This window comes from Dermacentor variabilis, chromosome 2, assembly GCF_050947875.1.
Source record: "Dermacentor variabilis isolate Ectoservices chromosome 2, ASM5094787v1, whole genome shotgun sequence".
Classification (NCBI taxonomy): Eukaryota; Metazoa; Arthropoda; class Arachnida; order Ixodida; family Ixodidae; genus Dermacentor; species Dermacentor variabilis.
Window position 1 is genome coordinate 171,351,160 of NC_134569.1, and position 24,089 is coordinate 171,375,248.

Sequence of the window (24,089 nt, forward strand, 5' to 3'; positions counted from 1 at the left end):
GATGACGATTATCGTTGTGTGGCAGAAGAGGCACTCCAAAGGGTGTAAACATTTCTTAGAGTGATTGACCGTCTTACCCTTTCCCTAATTTTTGCCCATAAACATAGGTAGCGCCAGTTATGAGAATCAGGAGACTCAAGAATGTGCTCATCTCTGAGCTCATAGAGTTTCCTAATTTTGTAGGAAACTCTATGTCTGAGCTAACCCGCTTTTTCTTTTTTTTCGTTCGCGAGGTGGCACCGCATTAAAATAGACTCGGTACCGGAAAAGAAGCAGTTTTTGCTTTCCTTTCCGTATAACAGACAAAATATCAGTAGATCAAAGCATTTTATGACTGAATCAGCAGAAAATTTTATAGATCAGATCAACTGATAAATCAGCAGTCGTGGGACCACAGCACACGACGCCAACAAAATGAAGAAGGATAGCGACAGGCGAAGCTGCGCAACATGAGCGCAACCGACATGAAACTAGAAGTGAAAGCAGAAGTTTCATGTTTATTACGTGAAACAGTTATGATATATTCACGAAGAGGTTCAAAATTAAGAATTGTGACAAACTTCAAACCAGAAATCTACAAGAAAAGAAGGACCTTTTATCCGAAGCGAAACAAAACGTGACGAAAGACGCGATTATAGCGTCATCTGCCAAGCGGAGCTGTAAAACTGGAGTAGCCTAGGAACCTTGGTTTCAGTTTCTGTTTCGTCGAGACATTGCAACGACCGTTTCGTCGTTTGTTTTCTCGACGTCTGGCCACTACAACAGGAAGTTGTCACCGCTTTCCCAACAGACAGACACGCCGCCTACTTTTTTTTAGAACCGTGGAACGGCTGATGTGGGCTTCGCCTTTACGGCGCCTTCTCGTAGCGGTCCCGTAGAGGCCCCCTTCCATGTGCACCCCGATGTTTGGTGCCCCGTGGACGAGAAATCGACACGCCATGTTCTCTCCGAGGACCACAGCGCTCGTCGCAGTGCTGATTCTGGCCGTGCTTCACGTAGCATCCGCTTTCTACCTCCCCGGCCTTGCCCCCGTCAACTACTGCAAGCCAGGCTCGACAACCAAGCAGTGCCAAGTAAGAACGCGATGATCTCAACGGCACCTGCAAACGATTCGTGATTCGCACGCGATGATTTTGTGCATCACTATTGACACGACGCGCCGAAGCACAGCGCGACCGGCTGCTTTGCGGAGTTGTCGCCGCGACGCCTCGCCTGCCGCAGGTGTTTCGGCGGGCTGCGTCACGGAGCTGCTGCACTCGTGCCGTTCGTTGTACACACGAAACCACAGTGTTTGCACTGGCGTTTCGTTTTCTTGCGTTACTTTTCTTTTTCTTGGCAAGCGCCGTCGACGTCTGTACGCGCCACGTTGTCCATCCGTGCCGTGGGGGGCCTGAAATTACGCGAATCACTATGCAAGGTGGTCTTTATGCATCATGGAAGCGGCGTCACTGCTTGCGTAGCGGTACAAGCGCGACCGCGCGTGTAACATAGGTATGGAAATGATAGCGAAAGCGCTTGATCGCGACTTGAATGTGCAAGGTTGCATCGCGTAGCCTTTCCGCCGTCTCCGTGAGCGGCGCAATCCGAGTCACGGGCGTTCTCGTAGCGCGGTTGCAGGCGCTACTGCAGCTGTGACGTTGTGACTCATCGCATCTTTGTGGCGTGATAAGGCGGTGCGATAAAGGAGCGCGAGCGATTCGAGATTTCCAGCAGACAGCCAGGCTTCTTCCGTCGTCCCGTGACAAGGCGGCGAAGGTGTCGCGCATCGTCTGCACTGTTAGCGCCCAACCGTGACACTGTGCCCTAACCAACGGTAGAACCAGACCGGAACTGTCAGTCAGTCATTCGCCGTTCCCTTTTGCATTGACCCTGAGTACTTGGCGCTGCTGACAGGGCTTGTGTGGTGTTCAGGAATGAGCGAGCGCTCTCGCGCCTTTGACCAGATGTTATTTAAGCAACCCCGCAGCTATCACGAAGAAACGAATGTTAATTCTCGGGCCCTTTATACACTTGCGGAATGTGCAGTAGGTCATGGAATGGAGCTGCAAACGGCGCGTGACATTTTTCGGTCCCCCCCACACATGCTCCATAACACACTTGCGAAAAATCTTGACAGCGTTGCCATCGCTTGAGCTCTCTTGTTTGACATTACTGGCCTTAGTTGTTTTGATTGCAGTGTCAATTCGTCACTGTGCAATAACTTACTCATGACGTGTACGTTCATATGAAAGGGCGTAGGTTAGGGCGTGTCGGTATTCCATAACTGAGGTTTTTAGCGCACGAAAAGGGACGAAAGACAGAGGCAAGATGCGGACACAGCGCTAAAATCCAACAATTGTTTTATTCCACAAAGTGGTACACATATATATAGGTAACAGACAACAGCGTACGCATGTGCATATGTACTGATTTCTAATCAAATGAGACAGCAACGAGACATGTGTAATGGAAAGTTAAGATGATATCAAAGATAAAAAATCGATCATGCATAGCCAAAATATATTTTTGTAATTGCAAGATTAAAATGTCCTCTCCATAAGGCCACCCTCTGTGTCACGTTTAAAAAATCGAATTCTTTTTTTTGAAAGATCGATTGAAGGCACGCTAACATGAGCGCTCCCCAAACTAGCGATCTTCGCCGCTTCAGTAATCTCGCGTGTTGTTTGCGTTGGTGCAGTCCCATTTATAAACAGTGCACTGTGATAGGAAGAAGCCCAACGCAAACAACACGCGAGATTATTGAAGCGGCGAAGAACGCTAGTTTGGGGAGCGCTTGTGTTAGCGCGCCTTCAATCGATCTTTCAAAAAAAGAATTCGATTTTTTAAACGTGACACAGAGGGTGGCCTGATGGAGAGGACATTTTAATCTTGCAATTACAAAAATATATTTTGGCTATGCATGGTCGATTTTTCATCTTGGATATCATCTTAACTTTCCATTACACATGTCTCGTTGCTGTCTCGTTTGATTAGAAATCAGCACATATGCACATGCGTACGCTGTTGTCTGTTACCTATATATGTGTGTACCACTTCGTGGAATAAACCAATTGTTGGAAGTTAGCGCTGTGTCCGCGTCTTGCCTCTGTCTCTCATCCATTTTCGTGCGCTAAAAACCTCAGTTACGTACATATGCACACAACTGCAAGCAGTTTGCTCTAAGGCTTCAAAAAATGTGAGTTGTGTCAAAGTAGTTATTTTCACTACTCAGGTTCTTTTTGTTGTACGTGCAGTGCTGAACTGGTCAAGCTAAGCGTTGAATTTGAGTTAGTACTTTCAGGTTTCAATCACTTCTAACCATTCAAAATTCAGTTTCACCACATTTCTTGCATCTTCAGAGCCATGAAAAGTGTACAGCTGCAGAACGGATTTAGAATTGCCAATTCTTCACTGAGCTTTGTCAAGTTTACAAGATGGGGACTCCATGCGAGAAGTTCCTGCAGGAATGTCATGCTTGAGAATGTCAGCATTTCATGTCTAGCATACTTCGAGAGCACCTGTTCAGCCATTTGAAGGTATATGCCTGATGGCATTGGCTGATGCTTGACGATATTGCAAAAGACACTGAAGGAAGTGAACGTGCTGCATGACAACATACTGACACACAGTGCAAACACTCAGCATCTACCTTCCAACTACATTTACTGAAACACTTCACATATTTTTCAAACTTACAGCATAGGTCCAATCAGGAGCATTTCTAGGGGTACGTGATGCACATGAAATATCATTTCCATCATTGCTTTTGTTTTTGAGGCACTATCTTAATGTGCACAGTTGTACACACCGTGCCTGGAGGGGTTAATCATTAATCTAGAGCCTGTGTGGAACTTTTATGATTGAGTGCTATGTCTTGCATCCAAGATTATATATGTATTGTTATAATGAACCGTCATCATAGGTTGATCATTATGGGATTAACATTATGACAATAATGAGGGATACAGGACCAAAGGCGCATCTTGAATGCATGGTGTTGTGGCATTTCACAACCATTATCCCTAGTAATCTTTTTTCTCTTGTAGCAGTTGGAAGGTTCTTGCAGACTAAACGCAGTGACATTTGCAAGACCCTACTCAATTGCATTTCAAATGGGACTCGCAAGTGATGTTGCCTAAACAATATTTGACTAAAAATCTTGCAGTTGGTTTCTCGAGTTGCTTTATCATCCACACTAAATATTGAATGTCCTATCACAGTCATATCGGACGGTTCATGACCAACGTCATAGGTGTTTATGCATTGTTTTTACTCAAGTGTAATTTCCATGCAGAAATCACACTCAACTGTAAGTATCGACATAATGAATTACTTCAGTGTAGTAACCTTTCAAATAAATTGGCTTTCTTTTTCACAATACTTAAAAGGTTAAGTTTCAGCGTTCCTCCTTTTTTCTTTTTTCTCCGCTGTTAAATTAAACGGCCTGCTATGATCATCAGTGACCCTTGTATGCGAAACTACATTATGTAGTCTTTATACCTTGACTTGTTGAGGCTTACTCCTTGGAGAGTCAAGTTCAAGACTGCACTACTGACTATTTGCACCGTGCACCTTGCTGCCACAGTGCACTGTGAGCATACCTATCTGTCAGTAGTCTCGAAATGTAGTTGGAGCGCATCATGACTGAGCCCCGGTCTGTTCAGCAGGGCTGTCCGTCTGCATATTTAACTGTGGGTTTCAGCGACTGGTCTGAAGTGCTTGCCAAGCACTGGCTCTCTTTGCAAAATCCTTTCAATGCAGCACAGTGTTACATCAGGCAGTTTTAAAGAATGGTTGTGGATCTTGAAACAGTGTTACACTGTTTCAAGATGAACTGTTTTCTGCAAATGGCCAGAATAAGAAGCGCAGGTCAGTGTAGAAAAGACAGACATGCACAGAGAAACAAGATGTAGGGCTGACCGACATTCAGTTTATTCTTGCGACATACGGACATCTAGTGCACGATGAAGCATTGTCAAATGCATGAAGCATAGTCTGGGCATGAAGCACCCAACGAACAATTAGAAATGAATGGAGCCTACTTACTTGTCTGAAATTGGACATCTGCTGTCGTAGCCTGAAACGACTACTGAAGTCAGTTCCATAACATTGGTGTTCATGTGTATACACATGAACATTGGTGTGTTCATGTGTATTGCCAACCAATACAGATATCTTGTTTGACTTTGTAGGCTTGACCACTGGCAGTTCTTGCACACATTTCTAGTTGTTGGCTGACTACATGATTTCTGGTTTTATTTCTCATGCATTTCATGAGGCTTATCGATGTTGATTTATTGTAATAAATCGGTCATCGCTGCGTCTCAGCTTTCTCGTGAATGTTTTTTTCTGAATCCCCCTTCCATCATACTGTTGCTGCTTAAGCTGAGTCTTGGTGATGTGCCACAGCTAAGAGTTGAACTTTCCAGTCATGCCAACTTTGCTTTAAGGCAAAGAAACAGCTACGGGCTTGTATCCTCCATGTGTACTTCGTGTCTTGTTTTATTCTCTGGCACATGTTTTACACTGTTTGGTTGACAGCTTCGCACTTGCGGTCTGCACATCTGCACTGTCTCTGAAGGTTAGCGAGTTCAGTTTGCATCACTCGAAGAATCTGTGGATGTTTTCCCGTTATCAGTTTTCTTGCCTTTGCTTTAATAGCAGACACAGGCATATCCACATTTGCTACTGTGTTAGTTGCCAAGGTTGAAGACTGGGCGTGTTGGTATAGCATATTAGAGGTTGGATTGTGCAACATTTTGATGAGATTGCGCAAATAAGCCCATTTTGCCATTTGAATCTGCGTATTCAAAAGACGTAAAATGAGCCATAGTTAAGTCTTGCTGCAAAAACGCGTAAAAAAAATTGTGCCATCATAGCATTGCTGACAACTTTCGGAAGCAAACATGCAGGCTCACGGCGGCTGGTTATCCTTTCCATGTATTAGTATCTGTGGCACAATCATTGCTGAAGGAAATCGGAACCACAGTATCATTATCTGGGAGGGAGCCATGTGGTCCAAGCACACGTGAACAAATAGTGGGGATGCCGTACATTCATTCGATCGTGCACCATGTAAAGAAAATTGGTAAAAGATTCAATGTAAAAGTGGTGTTTTCCGCACCGAAAAAATTGCTGGGCATGGGGGGTGTGCAAAAGTAAACCCAGGTGCCACGCAGAAACGAAGTTGTGAAACACAAGACAGAAAGAAGTTCGTTGACTTCACTGAAGGAGTGGTATATTCTATTCCACTTCAATGTAGCAGAAATTGCGTGAGACAGACAGCACAATATTTGAATGAAAGATTAAAGGAGCACGATTATAATGTTTCAAAAGCAGTCGCTGGACATCTTGGGATACAGTGTAAAGATTGCGGATGGCGGCCATTCTTTAAGAAATGCAAGATTGTTAGCTAAGATGGCAGCCAATTGATGCGACAGATAATCAAAGCCGCTGAGATTGCGCAAGTGGGAAGTATGTGCATAAGCATGCCTTCCGTCTCTCTTAGTGCAAAAGAAATAGATTTCCTCACGCACTAATCTGAAATTTTGTATCCTCGTTCCTTATTTTTTTCAATGTTGAGTGCAGCAAAATTGATCACGTGACAAAGCCGGCTTGGCTTTGGTGGATGGCCCCGTTTGTAAAGTTTTTTTTCGCTGTCCCAGTTTGAGTATCTGCCTGTATTTATTCCACTGACAAGGGAATTAATTTATTGTTGCAAGTAGTCCTCTGTAGTGTGTATTTCTCTTCTTTGTGTCTCATCAAAATGTTGCGCAATCCAACCTCTAATATACTGTGTTAGATTCCTGGTTGTGGCGCCTGCCTTCAAATAGGGGTAGATCAAAAGCGTTTGTGTAGCCACAGTTGGATACATGTTAAACAACTCCAGATAGTCATAATTAAGTTGGAGCCCTCCTTTACTGCACCTCTCAAAGCCCAAGTGTAGTTATTGGCTGTTATATGCCATCTCTTTTTTTTTTTTTTTTTACTGTTCCCTCTCTTTTCTTTTTCTTCAATTTTAGTAACTTTTTTGCACGGTTCACAACAGTCGCCTCTGTTAAGATACACCAGACGAACCCGGCAGTGGCTCTAACATATCAGTACTCGTATCACAGACAGAGGAATGAACGTAAAGATGGTCTCTAATCCACGCTGTGAAGGTGGTTGGAAAGCGACGCTGTAAACGACAACTAGGATGAGTAACCATTACGACGTAGGTTGAAATTATTCGTGTGGCGACATTCACATGTACTTTACCTAATTGTTAGCCTAAGATGTTGTGAGGGCCTGCAACTTGGCTTGTGCCACTACTTCATGTACCTACAATAAGTGTACCAAAGAGAAAAGAAATTTACAGCACCTCATATGCACATTACTCTCCAGGAGTCCTTACTATATGTTGCCTTCCCATAGCACTGTCGCAACACAAATAAGTTGCTAGGTGGGTTGTTCTTTTATGTACGAAAATGCAGTTATGCCACTCCCTGCTTTTTTATGCTACGGTCAAGCTGCTGTTGCCGCAGCAGCTTGCGCAACGGTAATCTTTATCAGGAAATGTATGTGGGGAGTGCTACATGCTTTGCATTTCATGAATGTATGTGCAGGAGTGCCTTATCACCAATTATGTGGTTCGGATGCTTGTTTTGATCTTATTATTTAGTGAAAGGTATACTGTTCTGTATGTTTTATGCGCAATTCCAAAAAATGCAGCATCCACCCTTTGTAGCAATCGCTACGAACGGGTGGATGTCTTATTTTTCCTTTATTCATTTCCAAAGAATGTATGCACTTTTCGCTTCACTTTGCTGAGTACTTGTAGCTTGTGCCTTACGGGGGTATGAGCCATTACATTTGGGGGTATGAGCCGTAGATGACCATAGTTTTCTGTTGATATTACCCCTAAAAAATCCCAGGATCCTAGCCATAACTAGCCTCGCTGTAAAACATTATTATTATTGCGACAGCAATTAAATGGAAACTTCAGCCACATTTGCGGGGGTGGTGTCTTGTTCTGGATATATATATAGGTGTCTTGTTCTGGATATATATAAATATATATATATATATATATATATATATAAATAATATGAGGTCTTCAGTTTTGCTGCACTTTCTGATCCAGTTCAGTGCCACACGAGTTCACATCATACAAATGCAGCACGGCAACTGCACACCTTGTTGGCCTTGCAAATTGAGGACAAAGGTGCAGCAACGAACGAGTTCTGTTGTCTGCTGCGGGTGGCTAAGCCTTTTCGTCAAGTGCACATGTAGCAATAAAAAGCCTGTTCTCTTTTCGTTGTCATGGTAATTGCTATCGCGATAGCGCTGCGTCGTGGTAACGGAATGGTGGCCATGTTTTGTCCTCAGAAAACGCATTTTAAAATAAACCCTGCTATTGAAGCCAATTTAATGCATTACAAAATTGTATTAACTTGCCCTGACAACCACTCGGGCATCAAACCTGTGCCCCAGATTCTTATGCCAGCTAGAGCAACTGCTGTAACCAAAGAGGGGAGATATTTGAGTCCCTGCACCATAGATCAGCCAGCACTGTGTCGTGTCATCTGTTACCAAGAGCTTGCACGGCACCTGTACTTGCAAAGCGGTGAATGCAGGGGAACCATGAACTTCTGCGGAACTTGTGGTGAACTTGCCTTGCACGAAGTCTAATCGAACAGTGCAGTGCAGGCAGTGCATGCTGCACCGTCAATTTGAGGCCAGTCAACTAGGGCAGAACTTAATTGGAGCAGGAGGTGCAGCCAAATCAATGAGACCCATGCGTGTATACCGAAGGCGTTCTTTTGGGGGGGGAGGGTCTAACAAGAATTTTTAAAAATCGCCTGTGTTAGCACAATTCTGTTCCCGGAACTGGATCACTCATTGGCGGAAGTTACTCTCACAAGAAATTCAAATACATGACTAGCGAATTAAAGTTTCTCTAATAAATTTCCTAATTGAGTTATGGCACCTAATAAAATTTATGAATTGTACCCTGTCAGTTTGCAGTGAATGTCCACTTGAAACAAATTTTGACGATGACACCAGTTTCAAGATGTTCATTCCCAAAGTGTGCAAGGAAATACATTGGCATGCCTGTTATTTTTGTGCTTCAATCTATAAAATGGTGTTCTTTATTTAAAAACGAAGTGGAACAACAGTGCATTTTTGCTGCAAGTTTGACTGTGCTTATTTCATAACTGGTGTCATCCTCATACTTTGTCCCAAGTGGATATGCCTTGCAATCTTACTGGCAACCTTAATAATTTGCAATGTGTGTCAAAGTAATTCATTAATTAGTGATATTTTGTTGATTTGTAATTAGTCAGTCACAATTAGTTTTATTATAATAACACTTGTTGTTGGGCTAGTTGGTGCATGCTTCTTGCAATGAAAATGACACGATACACCAAGGACGTGCTTTCCTTTCACCTATGTCTTCCTTGGTGTGTTTTATTATGTTGAAACTTTGCTACACTGACATTTTACGAGCAGTGGCTGACTGAATTTTCTTGCACTGAAATGGCTGTAGAAGATATCTGACTAATTGAGAAGTTGAAAAAAAAAACATTCTATGGAAAGAGTTTCCTTGAATTTGAGATTTGCCAACCAAAGTTGCTGTTTGGTGGCTTGTCGACAAAGCTCGTTTCACATAAGCCAAAAACTCTGAGCACCACACTTGGGAAAAAAAGATGTATCCGCATTGTTATGAGCAAATATTTCACATCCACGCCGCTACTGCAGTTTACGAACATAACTTCCAGTGTCACCCAGAGTGAGACAACACCAAAGGCTATGTTCACCTCAGCATAACACCTTTCTACACAGTTCAACTAATGCAGCATGAAAACCCCTTGGACTCCACGAAGAAAGGTTCAATTTCAAATTGCATCAAAGCAAAGCAAAACTCAAACACATGCTGTGGGAGTGCAGTGTAGTATAGGAAGAATGGCAGTTGCTCCGGAGACCCTGTCCTCGAGGTGGGCTGCCGCTCTGCGCAGCTCAGACCTCGGAATCCGGACATGGGCAGTCCAGCAGGCCCGTGAGGCAGCGTTGAGGCAGGGCCTTGACGTTCCCCCGTGGGAGACCTGAGCCCGGGTCGCGCTAAACCTTGCCGCACGTACAAGAAAGTTGTATCCATCCATCCATCCATCCAAGCAAAGCAACAAGCTGAATGGTGGCAGCGTTGTTTGTGGCTGCAACGTTTGCTGCTTTGTGACATTGTGTACAGATATTCTGTCTGAAAAATCTAGCAAGATCTGGTGTGGCAGCCAAGATTTCGGTCACAGTTACATGCATCTATTCTAAGCGGCGCTGCCGCAGGTTCAAGCCCGAGTGAGACCTGATGCACTGTGCACATTGTTACGCATTGGTTCAATGAAATAGGTGGCGGTGCTTGGGCAGGTGGGAATATCGAGCAGCTCTGAAAAATTGGTTGTCTACATTCAGTTGCTTTCGCTGGGAATTTATCCTTTTCTTCAAGCAGTGAAGGTTAGCATCCCTCGACTTCAAGATCATGGAGAGCAAGCACTGTAGTATCGCGAAACGAGCAGTGACATGCCTTTTCTTCTGGCTGATCGAGATTGCTTGCACGATACAAGCCTTATCTTCAGCCGAGAGGGCTTTGCATTTAGTAGCGCTACTCGTGCTATCACATTTATTGCCTGATGAGGCTGACACGTAAACGGCATTGGCCACAACTAAAACACCAAATAAATCGCTGATGCAAGGCCTATGGAGAGTACAGGGCTATAGAATGCACCGATAAGTGCGCCCCCTAATGCCACTGCTCGACTCACTGCTCACTAACCAGACTTGCCGATTACTTTTTGCCATGGGGTGCACGATGTGGAAGATGCACTTTCAAGCGAGCGCATCTAATTCAGCCGTTTCGACCACCAATGCCCATGCTAGTTTTTATTTGTTACTTCAGTCTTCCTTCGCACAGCAGTGAAATTTTGCTGCATAGAATGTTGAGGTTAAAGATGCATGGTGTTGCATGAAGTAATTTCATGAGGTAATTTCAGCAATTGTGTCAGAACAGTAACATTGCGTAGCATAAAAGTAAACAAAATTGTATGAATCGCCGTTAGTTTTGAAGCATTTAATTAACCGCTTCACTAAGGCTTTGCTTCATATAGATGCGAACATGTGCATTGGATCTGCATTGCTTTTGTTGTTTTGTTGTAGTTGAGCAGCTGAGTACTGTTGAAAATGCAAAATGAGAATTCACTAAAACTTATAGGTAAGGAAGCGTGACAATGTGACAGCATAGTGCAAGTTTTATGGAATTTTGACTTTTTTTTCCCCCTTCAACTGTGTCCTTCCTCTGCGAAAATCAAACGGTGCAAATTGTTATGCCACCAGCGTGTAACCGTTCGCGACTTGTGGGGTTGAACGTGGAGGCAGGTGTGTTGGGCTTGCACTGGAATGTATTCAGGACCCAGGGCTGTGTGTGTTCTCCCTCATTGCGTCATAGCTTATAAAATCCTCAGTTTTTCTTGGTCTGCTGTGGTGCTACTTGGTTTCCTCATTTCTCTTTGTTTTTTCGTCTTTCCTTGCAGACAAGGATCGACCTGTTCGTGAACAGGCTAGACTCTGATGAGTCTGTCATCCCGTACGAGTACCAACAGTAAGTTTCCTTTTATTTTTTCCCCTTAGCTGGCGAGGGTTGGGACCTTTATGTGCATTTTGTTTTTGGGAGACTGAAGTGGTGTCAAAGTCAATATTACAATGGTTCCTGGTGCGCAGCACATAGTTAACTTGTCCTTGTTTTGGCTGTGAACTTGCAAGATGATTTAACAGTTAGCTCACGATCATCACCATCATTGTTAAGCGAGGGCAAAGAAAGTGCTTTGTTAAAAATTGTGAGCAGTGCTGATGTAGGGTTTTAAACGGTCCCATATTTTATCGTGTTGTTCCAAAATTAGCAACAAGTCCCAAGTCTCCCTTGGGACAGCCATTTGTACCGGTTTTAGGCCTGGCAGGACTCAAAGCTTGGTACCTCGTGACAGGCCAGCTGTGTTAGACATTTTGAAAAATGTGTAACTTGGGACTGCACTTAAAGTTCTTTTTTTTTCTTTGGGACTTAGTCATTTCTGTTTTGTCTTTGCAAGTGATAGGACATGGAAGTGGTACAAAGTGCTGCTTTTTTGGTTGGTAGTGCTCTCTGTGGTGCATTCACGTGGCAGTTATGATTTGTCAGCTTTATATTTTTGTGCATGTTTCTCAGTTCAAACAAGAGCATTGGCCATTTTTCGTGCTTTTTCTTGCGCAGCTTCGACTTCTGCACGACCAATGGGACGACATCGCCAGCAGAGAACCTTGGCCAAGTGGTATTCGGCGAGAGGATTCGCCTGTCGCCTTATGTGGTGCGTTGTCTGCTACATTGTACTGTTCTCCATTTCTGCTCATGCATTCAGATGACATTGCTAGATGTACCATAAGTTTCTGTGATGACATAGATGTTACTGTTCACCTACTTCCTCAGTTCACTTCAGTCTTGTAACAAAATCACACTGAACTTGTCACAAATGTGCTATGTGGTTTCAGTTCCAACATGCTAATGTCACATTTCAGATCATTTTCGCACAGCAGTTGCGAAAGCCCCCTATGTACCCGGTCGTATATTTAGCAGTGAACGTAAGGATGGACAAACAGTAATCTTCAAAATTTGTGCAAGGTTCATGTTCAGGCTGTGTGTGCCAGAAGTTTTTCCGTGATGAGCATTCTTGGTCAGCACACCTTTTTAAAACTTCAAATGCGGCTTCCCTATGCAACGAAAACTTAATCACGGTAGAGTGGGGCACCCCTGAGGCATAAATTAGCTGCAACACAATGTCTTCCCTGGTGTTGGATCCTGCTCAACCACAGATGCTCATGCCTATTGCTAGAAACAGCAAGTGTTGTACAGTGGAAACGCGATTATGCGTCCCTGTCGGGACCATGCAAAAATGCTGTATAATCCGGGAGTCGTATAATCCGAGCCACAGGAATAGTGTTTGTAATAGTACTTTGTTTTGTGTGTGAGAGTTGCAAGGAGCTTCAATCTAAAGTGTAGGCTAGTGCTCTGCAGGAACTATGTGTGTGTGAACACCTGTGTGCGATACGATCTGCAGGCCTTCCAGTAGCTAATTGGTTTGACCTTCACAATTGCTGGAGTGGCAATGTCGGGTGATTGTCTACAGAGATAGTTTCACTTTCGCGAGGCTCTGTGCTGGACACGTCAAAGCATTCCTGACTCCAACTACATGCTATCGCTGCAACGAGAACCAGCCGGTCTAGGTTCAGCCGCAGGTTCTCAGATTACAGTGTGCGCTGCAACATTGCCTCGCAGTTCTCAAATCGTCGTGATGCCGTCGCACAAGCTCGAAGAAGAAGTAAACAAATGTCGAAATAATTTGGTGTGTACCAGCGTGGCTGTCTTGTCGTGGTGGAAAGACAGCAATTCATCATTTCATCACTTTATTCACAATTCGTGCAGCGCCATAAAGACATTATTGCAAGGGGAGAACAAGGGTGTGTGTTACATTTGGCCACAACAACAAGCAGCAGAAAATCTGCAACGCAAATGGGAAAAACCTTTTTTAGAGAGCAGCTAAGTTGCGCCGAGAAATAAAAGCATACAGCCTGCCCTCAGAATCACTATCAGTAGCAGATTTAGGCAAATTGTTCCATGTAGAGATGGCCTGTGGGAAGAACTAGCATTTCAACACATTAGTGTGGCAATGTATCTCTCGTATTTTTCCAAACATGGTCATGGCAGCGAGACTTGAAATTATGAAGCACAAGGTATTGGTCTCTCTGAATCCCTATCTTTTCAAAGTATATCTTATACAAAGTGACAATTTTTTTCCCTCAGCCGCCGTTCTTTCGTAGGGGTCCATCATTTCCTGAAAGTAGTAGACGATATGCAACAGAGAGTAGCACATGGATAAGAAACTTGCGCATTGGGAAAAAGGTGACTGACACTATGGGGGTTTGTCCGAAACACTTCACTCGGGACGACCTCTTTATTCATGGCGAGTAGACCATTGCTTTTCTTGATGTATTTTAAATTGCGGAGTGTACTTTGTTTAATCAGGTGCTTTAATAAATTAGTGATGCACATTTAAGCTTTGTTTGGTTTCGTTAGTTTAGCATTTGTGTTAATGATGCCTGAAGCAGGAGGAATATTCTTGCTAATGTACTTTTGTCCGCAGGCCACCGGTAGCAGGAACAATAGCTCGGGAAGTCCAAAGTTGATCATGACATGTTATGCCATGGGGCAATATATTGTTTTGATTGCATGCTTTAGCTTAGCAGTGTAAACAGAAAAGGCTGTTTTCTCATTCAGCGCGGGAGTGGTCAATGTATTTGTTTGCAAGAAATTTGGAGCATTTGGCCCGGCCACAGCACTGTTAGTTTGTTTTCTGATACTGTGCACACAGCCACGTTATATAACAACTGCTTCAATTTGTTTCCAAGTCATGCTTTTACACAAATACTAGTGACGTCACTTCAAAAGAGAACTCTCACTAAATTTCGGAAAACTATTGGAAGAAACTCAACTGGGTGCAGTTGATTGTTATTTAGTAGTAGTAGTAGTAGTAGGAAACTACTACTACTTCTTTTGTTTTACCGGGGTTTAAGGATTCCTACGGGCAGCAGGTGTCTGCTGCATTCCCAAGCCTGGACCCTACCTTGAGCACTGTGTACTGCGAGCATGAGCTAGTGCCAGTTATCCAACTCACGACTACCTTGTCACACGGATGAGCTAACTCTAAGAGAAAGGTGCACCCCGACTCACAAATGGAACTCTCATTTGGTATTATCCTAATACACACTGACCAGGTAGCTTATCACATTTTAGCCTCATTCTGTCATTGCACGATGTCTGTAGTATTTACCTTCTCATACCATGACAGATGTTACTGCCTATATATTTGTGGGATGCGGTGTAATACGCTGCAACACAAGTCACAGTGCAAAGTTGACTGTGATAGTCAAAAATATTCAAGTATTATACCTGTAGCAGTAGAGCAGCACTGCGAACAAGTGCATGCTCCTTTCGAAGGCCCACTACACAAGCACTTTCGTCTCTTTAAATCTGCGGCCGTTTAAAGGCTCTTTATCCTTAAAAAGGACAGATGCGGCTTGCTAGGCAGGGCGGTTGTTTGCACGCGCAGCCCAACGTTTTCCACAGTTTCATCACTGAAATCCTTGAGATCGATCACAATAAGGTAACTAGACAGCAAGGACCCTTTCGTCTTCGATGCAACACCTCAATTCTACACCACAAATGAGAAACTTGAGCACAGCACCAAGCGAAAGAGCCGCCGTGAACCTAGATGCCTTAACTACCTTTGTTTATTTGGACAGTGTTGTCAGCACAAGTAATGGATTCTGGAGCTGCCAATAGACCGTTTTATTCAGGAGGTCGCCATTTTGCAGTCAGTGCTTTCTATCATCTAGTGCTATATGGGTATGTGGAATTGCTCTAGAAGGTGTAGGCGAGAGCGAGAGCTCAAGGAGACTGCAACGAAGGGACGAAGAGAGGCATCGGTTGAGCAACACAAAGAGGAAGAAGTGAAATGGATGATGGGAGGCCAGTGAACATGAGTGAAAAAAAAAAAAAGGATATGCAGAAACCATTGACGATGATTGTCAACGTAAGTGTATCGCCAGAACGAGCGAGTGACAGTCCCCTTCTCCTTCCTGCCAATCCCCGCTGCTCAGTTGGCCTAGAAAACATGCCCATTTCCTTGGGGCCTTTCCACAATGAATGAACGGTAGCCTCCCTTCCTCCTCCTTCCTGCCCCTCCCCACCCCTTGTCACAGGTCCACCGCTGGGTTTGCAGTTTTGTGCTGAATGTCGTATAAGACGGGACGAACTTAATTTCGCTTTGTGTAATTGAGGATTTTAAGGCACCGTCTCTATGGGGAGCTCGCCGCAATTGCACTGATTTGTCGTCAAAATCGGGGGAAGCATAACTGGAGTTCCACTGTATCAAATTTCAGCTTTCATCGTGAAGGTTCTGCAAAATTCACCTCTGCTATGCAGGGCAGCCAACTTGGTAGCTCTACGTAGTCAATTGAACTGCCATTCCTAAACAACTAGATAAGTGGGCATTGAGCCACGCAAGAAATTTTTGTGTGTGTTTAACTCTTTCAGTTGCCGGAATCAAGATTGTGGGATAAAATTTGAAGGTTTGTGACGGCACACTCGTATCTACTTAGAAAGAAATGTAAGAACAATTATGAGGTATACAAAATGTGTTGCCCTCTATCAGGCACTGTCTCTGAAAAAATAACAAACATTTAATTGAACAGGTATTAAAATACAAAAATTTAAATGGAAGCACTACAGTAGGGCATGCAGAGCTGCGGCCGTCGATATTCCGGGCTGAATTGCATTGTCGTTGCTCTCAGAGTCAAAGCCCGACGAAAAGGCAGCATCCACAGACATTCTGCTGCTCGATCCATCAATAAAATCAGCCACAGACGCTGCGGAATTGCGAAATCTGCTATCTTTCGAAGCATGCGCCCCACCCAGAGGTGGCCATTTTCACTTTCTCCTCGACGATCACAAAACTTCAGAGTGCATTAGAAAATTAACGCCTGGGGGCAAGGCGGGGCGAAGCGAACTGCTTAAAAAACAAAAATATAGTTCTCCTCCTTCGCGTCCTCTGGCACAGAGTGTCCATGAGCAGCATGAAAGGTCTCGAAAGCGGCGTTTCAAATCATTGTTATCGGGCTAACGATGCCCAATGGGCACGGAACAGAAAGAGTTAAATATATATCTCAAAAGTGGTGTTTGGTCCATAGCTTGACTAGCGGCACATTGCAGCTTTATTGAGTCCTGCAGACCCATAATTAAGCTTTGAGTGTACCAATGGGCTCCAATGTGCAAAGTTTAATGCTTTAAAAATGTTTTAAAACAACTTACTTACACCATTGATACTCATGCTTTTGCTTCTCATGTAGTGGTCAAAAGTGGCTCATGCAGGAGGAGTGACACTAGTGAAACAAGTGCATTATGCATGGCAGCATTCACAACTCGGTACATGCTGATGCTTCTTACCATATTTGGCAATGTGCGATTCTGGTGATCAGTTTGACACACAGGCAGAGCAGCTGCATTACATCTGGGATAAACTGCAAAAGGTTGTCAGCTTACTTTGAAGCCTTGCATTGTGGTGTTTCTTATAGACAAGCTGTAGACATGGGATATTTTATTTAGTTGACAGGTAGCAGTACAAAGACAGTGAAAAAAAAAAAAAGAAAAACAAACTAAAAGCTCAAAACCTTACATCTATGTTTCCGTTATTTCCATCCAGTTCTCTCACTTTGTCTGTCTCCACAGCTTTTTTGAATGCTAATGAACAATGAGTCAAAAGTCAGAACAATGAGCCTTGCAGTACATCTTCAGTTTTGCCATAGAGGAATCAGGCGAACACATTGCTGCTTAATTACCGATCACTAAAAAAATATAAAATTGCCTTCTTAGCCCTCCTGTAGGCAACTCAGCCAAATACCGTTACCAAAAGCCATTGTGAAGAAGAAAAAATAAAAAGCAATTATCACTAGTATGTCACACTTATTGTAAGCAGGAAATGGATACATTTAGCTACAGGCGATCAATTCACAACAGGAAATAGTGATTATTTTTCTGCCCATCACATTCGCAGATTGACTTTATGGTGAACAAGACATGTGCCAAGCTGTGCACACGTCAGTATGGTCCAAACATTGCTGGTTCAACGGCCCGCCTAGACCAGCTTCGCAAGGGAATGATGAAACAGTACCGGCACCACTGGATTGTGGACAACATGCCGGTCACCTGGTGCTACCTGATCGACACGGATAAGCAGTACTGCTCCATGGGTTTCCCCATGGGATGCTTCACCTACCGCAACAGCCAGCCCCGGGGGCTCTGCAGCGTCACGGTAGGATGGCCCACTCCTCTCATTGCTTCTTTGGTCATTGAATTTCATAGTTCTGTGAAGGAGTTGCATTGCCCTTGTACAGGACAGTGGAGAGTCTCACAAAGCGTGGGTTCCCAGTGAGCTTTGCACATGCCAGTGTTGGGGCATGTCAGAACAGCAAGTTTCTTTCTTTTGTTTTTTCTAAGTTATTGGCATTAGTATAAGTGATCACTGAGTGATTAGTGTATTTGGTATGGTGCAGTGCGTGAAAAGGGCGTGCAAGTGATATGATGAAAACAAGTGAATGTAAAATGCAGAAATTAAACAAAGGAAGCAGATTAGGTGTGGTAATATGCATGCATACTGCAAGCCCTAAAAGACATATGCGTCATGCGTGTCCGCTTGCGATAAGGCTGTTTCTCCGGACTTTGTAAGGGCTTTGGGCTCCTTTTCTAAAATTTTTGCGTGGATACATGCCTTTGTCCTTGGCTGTGGTGGAAGCTTGCAAGATCTCTGGGGAACTATTTAGAAACTGATAGAGGAGTTCAAGCATGTCGTGCTAGTCAAGCAGTTTTGCATTGATGTCCAAGGCAAGAGCATCATGTTGTCATTCTGTGGGGTTGCAAAGCTCCCGCTCATGTTTCAAGTCACGTAGGGATGATGCTGCCCCAGATCCCAGGCACCTGTTATAAAAATTCAGTCGTGGAGTATCAATCTGTAAACATGACCAGTGTCATTCTGATCATATTGAAGAAAGCAAGATAGATGAGCCAGAGGTCAAGGCCACACGGTACATCTGCTCATCATTGTGTTCATGTAAAATACGTCTATGATAAGTGCCCTTTAAATGCTTGCCTTTTCAAAAGTTTGGTTCCAGGGGTGGGGAAAAGATTTGACGGGGACAGCCTTTCAGCAGTGGCTTGCCATCATTGAACATGGGGTTCTGAGCAGAGAATCATTGCGAATGGGTCGCGTTTATTGGTGTCTGTTCCCAGTTTGTATAGTGAATCTTGGGTGCTGTGTGAGTGTGCGTAAATTGGCCATTCTGAATAAAGCAACAAGACTCATGTCGGCAGTGTCATGTAAAAGAGGCCTGACTGAAAAGGACCATTGGGCCATTGTTTTGTGTTTGCAATGTCATTTAATTGGGCACTAAAGACCATAACCAAGTCTGTTCAGACTGTTCATCTGCTTGCCACGAAAAGGTTTGATTGATAATAGGGAACTTGAATGCCAAACTCCTAATTTTTACGTCTTGCTACTGAAGCTTGGCACCGTAATTTCTGTGTGACAACACGTACTTCAAAGCATTTGGGACATTACGGAGTTTTAGCTTGTTCGTAAACACATTGCCCTTTGTAAAATACCATGTTACCCGATAGGTGTACAACAGCATCAGTGTTCGTAGTGACGTCTTGTGACGCATAGCTTAACCAGAGATCACACAAAGATGATACTGCACTGACCTGTCATTTTCTATTTAACTGCGGGTGTGAAGTGTCGGTTTTGACATAATGATTATTGTGCAATTCTTTTATGGTTTTCGTACAAAAAACACACACATAACGCAAAATATGTCGCTGCCAGCTTTGCTACTGCCATCCATGGCTCCAGTAAATTGGTAATCCGTAAATGGTAAAAAGTTTATGGACAAAGGCTTTCCGACTCATGTAGGTGCTTTCAAAATTTATAACGTCAAGGTGGCAACTTCATAAGGGTGTCGCTACCTGTCTCACCTGTCTTTACCTGTCTTTTGTCTTTGCATCTTCTCTGGCTTACTATGCCTCCTCTGGCAAAAGGTGTGGACATTTTGCATTTGCAGAAGCATAGTGTAAGAACACAGCTGTTCTCATTGTTTTCTCTACATTTGTTTTAAGACTAAGCAAGTCTACAGCTGGTTGTCCTTGCGGAATTAGATACATTATGTGACGTCTTCTGAGGGTAGTGTTTGGCTGGTTTCTGTTATTGCTTTTTGCATGGCATTGAAAGCCAATTGGGGTTTTATCATATTTCATGGCTGTATTAGCACAACTTCTGAGTTCCATTCTTCTTTTGTGTGTGTTTTCTCGGATCGCGCAGTCCGAGTTCTCCAAGCCGGAAACATTCTACCTGTTCAACCACGTGGACCTGACCATCTCATACCACAAGAGCGAGAAGGAGTCGTGGGGAAGTTCTTTCATCGAGGAAGGAGGGCGTATCATCTCCGTCAAGGTGCAGCCTCGGAGGTATGCGTGAATGTGAAACAGTGCAGCTACCATACCTGCACTTTTTTGTTTCAGGCTTTCTTTATAGTTGCTGCTGTGAGCTTGTTTGGTTGTCTCTTTCGTGGTTGTTTTGAAGGCAACGGGTAAGCCAACAACCCAAGTGCTGCACCAGTTGTGAAGTGTAGGTTTGGCAGGGTTGGCAACTGTAATGTATTTCTTGATTTGGGCATCAGATAAGAGGTGAGGATTGTGTAGAAGTTGACAACAAGCACATGCTCTTTCAGCTGGTCTGTTAGAAAAGCATTGCAATCCTTAAATAGCGATGCCTAACTTCTTACTGTAACCTGAGGTGGTGTTGTAAATAAAAGCAAAAGTTAGGATGCCAAATGCAAATAACCAAAAGCTGAAAAAAAAGAACAAGGAGCCGATTGCATTTGGTTAACATGCAACATTGAAAGAATTGTGGCGTTCTATAATAGTAAAACATCAAAACATCTGTATACTATGACGAAAGGGGTGATGTAAGCAGCAGAGATAATTGCTTGAGTTATCTGTCCATCGGGGCTGGTTTTGTGGCAGCATTAGGACACCTTGCGTGTGTTATGCGTTGCAAAAGATGGGACTGCATTAGTTTTAGAATAAAAGAAGTACAGTTGGAAGTTAGCAAATGTACTCGAGCCTCCTTCTGTGCCATCCCTGTATCTGGCTTGATGCCAAAAAAAAAAAAAGTGGAAAACAAATTTAATTTACATTGAAGCATACTGTGTGTAATGCATGAAATTGTCTGATACGAGACAAAAAATTCAACTGAAGGCATAATTTTCATTAAGCTGTGCACGCAGGCAAAAACAGTGAGTGCCTTGCTTTGCCACTAGGGTTCAGACCGAAGGCAGTCCTCTTGTATGTACCGCATAGACTCGTGTAACGGCCGCACCTTCTTTTGCCACAATTTTGACGAGGTACAGCTCTTCACGGGGCATAACCAATTGGTCAAAATGGTGCCGGCGTAGCCAGCGACCTGTGCCCACCCTGGATCCGCTGATGTACCATTGCATCAGAGGTAACTGCTTGGCTCTCGCCATCTAGTAGCGGCAAGCAGAAGTACGCAGTGCGCAAGAATATGCCGATGCTTGCGCACGGCATCGGGCCCTGAACGCGATTACTTCTCCACTGGAATATTTCTTTTTCCAAATTTTGGGCGTCCAAGTTTGAGGTGCCGCCCTTACACGGTAGTGGCCCTTATACTAGTCTATACGGTATTTAAATCAGTGCACTGAGAGAAGCATTTTCTGCACTCTAACCTTGTTATAATAAAAAAGGATACGATATTGTGGAAAAAAGAGAATGACAAAGTAAATGAAATTGTCCTTAAGAGTAAGCTTTAGCTCGGGCCCAACTCCGACGCGGCCTATTCAAATACATGTAAAATGAAAAAACGTTTTTGTGAGATAACCCCTGGACCGATTTTAATAAAATCTGTTGTATTTGAGAGAGAATGTTGAATTCTAGTGACTGTTGAAAGCGGAATTTTGATTTAGGGCTTGAATTTTGTTAAAAATATTTTCAAATATTCGACCGTTTGAAAAAAATAGGAGCTCGAAGTTTACAAATTCATAGCTCTGCATCAAAAACAGATATCCCAGTTCTGTAAACGGCATCCATTAGACCATTCAAAGCGGACAAATTATATATATCATTTTACACCTTATGTGAACTTGTTACAATGGTTACAAGGGTTCTGCAAAAGCTGTATTTCAATATTACTAAATTTTTTTGTATTCATACGTAACATATCAATTTTGTCCGCTTTAGATGTACTATTAGATGCAATTCACAGAGTTGTATTATCATTTTTTAATTGCTGAGTTATAGAGTTGTAAACTTGATAGTTTCGTTTATAGAAAATTTTTGATTTTTGCCAATTTTTAATAAAAATTGAAGGCTTAAATCGAAAAGGGGAAACCAACAGTCACTAGATTTTATGTTTTTCTCTTAAATGCAACAAACCTCGTCAAATTTGGTGCAGTGGTTGCCGAGAAAAACTAATTCTCCTTTTACATCTATTTAGATAGGAGCACCCGAGCTAAAGCTTCCTCTTAAAATCTCCATTGTGATCCATCTATTTAATACCTCGTTTTAACAAAGTAATATTGTCCTGCCAATGGATGTAATCAACTAGATTCACTTTAGGTACTAAAAAATACCCGACCGTTGCGAGCCGAGCATATCACTCTCCCCGAGACCCGGCACTCGTTCAGCGTGGCAGCTCAGAACTGCCACATTGTCTTGTCGCACACTCTGTTGAGCGACACTGGCCTTTCTCAACTGCATGCTGCTCAACCACTGCAGACTTTGTTCGCGTTGCAGGGTGCAAACTGTTCTCTACGACCGTGTCGCCATTTTGCCGATTTCACAATATAGACATTTCCAATTGGAAATTCGAAGTGAAAGACCATCACATTGAAAAGAAGGCAACTATCATAAATGCTGTCATGTCTGAGCATTCTCTTGCTATTCTAATAAAATTTTATTGCTTACGTAGTCGTGTAGCAGTTCCGCAGGCCACATGTCTTTCCACGTCTGAAGTTGTGTGCCCTATTGGTCATTATAGTCATTATTGCATCAATGGCAATAATGAAATCAGTGAATTTTGGCTCCCCCTTTAATTTGGTTATAAAGAGTTTTGAGCATGTTTTCAGGACGTCAAGTCCCTCGTGCTGATTCTATACTGCTCTGTTCCAGCATCAAGCACAAGAACGACAAGACGCCGACATGCGACACGGGCGAGCACCTGACCCTTGGCCTCAAAGACAACGGCCCCTTGAGCATCACGTACACCTACAGCGTGACCTTCGTGGTGAGTGGGATGACCATATCCAGGGGTTTCACTGACCGTCGCGTGGGGCTCCTGGTAACACAAGGGCTCTTGTTGAGACTCTCGGAAGTGCATGAGAAGCAGAATATAAAAAAAAACGATGTTCAAATACGTAAATACGTAAATCAAATACGTATGTTCGAAAAATACAGATTTTGATTGTTTACTTAGACGCTCAATCTTTTTTTTGCTTCCAAAAGTACGAAAGAGAAAGGCTACAGTTTCTGGTTGCCTAACAGCAGCTATTGAAAGAATTCAATGGACCATCTGCATTGACCATTTTTTATGCAAAGCACACTACAATACGTCCAGCAACCCCTTGTATTCAGCTACAGTTGAAACCCGTGTTAATGAAATCTCGAGGCAACAAAATTTTCGCCGCAACAAAATCTTTTTAGATCCCTGGCGAACGCCCATAGGAGTCAATGCCTTCCATACCTTGCGACAACGAAGTTTTTTTTTTTTTAATAGCAAATTTCTTGTGAACCAAATTTTCTGTAATGACAGTTCACATATAATCTACTCGCATAACACTAACTGTGTCCAAGAGCTGCTCACATGCATTCATGCGGTAGGGCAGGACAAGCGGTAGGGCAGGACATGCGGTAGGACATGCAGTAGGGCAGGTTGCCTCAACGTCGTCCTCACAGGAGGCCCGGCAGATGATTCAGTCCCTCTGGGGCTTTGTTTTCACGAGGAACCTTCCGCTGCACTACGTGGAGCACCTGGATACCTTGGAGAACGAGGTCGGCGAGGTTCATGTAAAGCATGCAAGGCTGATGGACGTAGGGTTTTCTCGTGCAAGCCAGTGAGAAGTACGTGGCAGGATGCCTGCGCCGATCTTGCCTCAGTGTTTCTTCTGGATTCCTCAAGCTGACAGGCTGCTGTGGGAACCTCCTCGAATTTTAAAAAGGCCCCCTTTTGGTGCCACCAAAGCGATGCCACGGCGGTGCTCACATGTCGCTTGCCACCCGTGACCACTCTTTGCAGTTATGGCAGTGCCATCCTTTAATGCCGACAGCTGCGGCTGGTTACAAGCAGTCGGAGTGCCCAGGAAGCAGTTAAACGAGTGAGCACAATCAGCAACCGGATGGAGGAAGGTGGTGGAGAGGGGCACTGGCCTCCCCG

At 43.7% G+C, this 24,089-nt stretch overlaps 1 protein-coding gene across 1 annotated transcript in view; it reads left to right on the forward strand.

Moving 5' to 3' along the window:
* Positions 1–792: 792 nt before the first annotated feature.
* The window catches only part of LOC142572943 (transmembrane 9 superfamily member 2-like), a 55,964-nt gene continuing 32,667 nt past the window's right edge, over positions 793–24,089 (forward strand). Inside the window, exons 1-6 of the mRNA XM_075682403.1 lie at positions 793–1,073; positions 11,541–11,608; positions 12,254–12,347; positions 17,646–17,903; positions 19,962–20,107; positions 22,829–22,943. Coding sequence (XP_075538518.1) covers positions 891–1,073; positions 11,541–11,608; positions 12,254–12,347; positions 17,646–17,903; positions 19,962–20,107; positions 22,829–22,943 — 864 coding nt within the window. The 5' untranslated portion in view covers positions 793–890. The remainder of the gene's footprint in view (positions 1,074–11,540; positions 11,609–12,253; positions 12,348–17,645; positions 17,904–19,961; positions 20,108–22,828; positions 22,944–24,089) is intronic.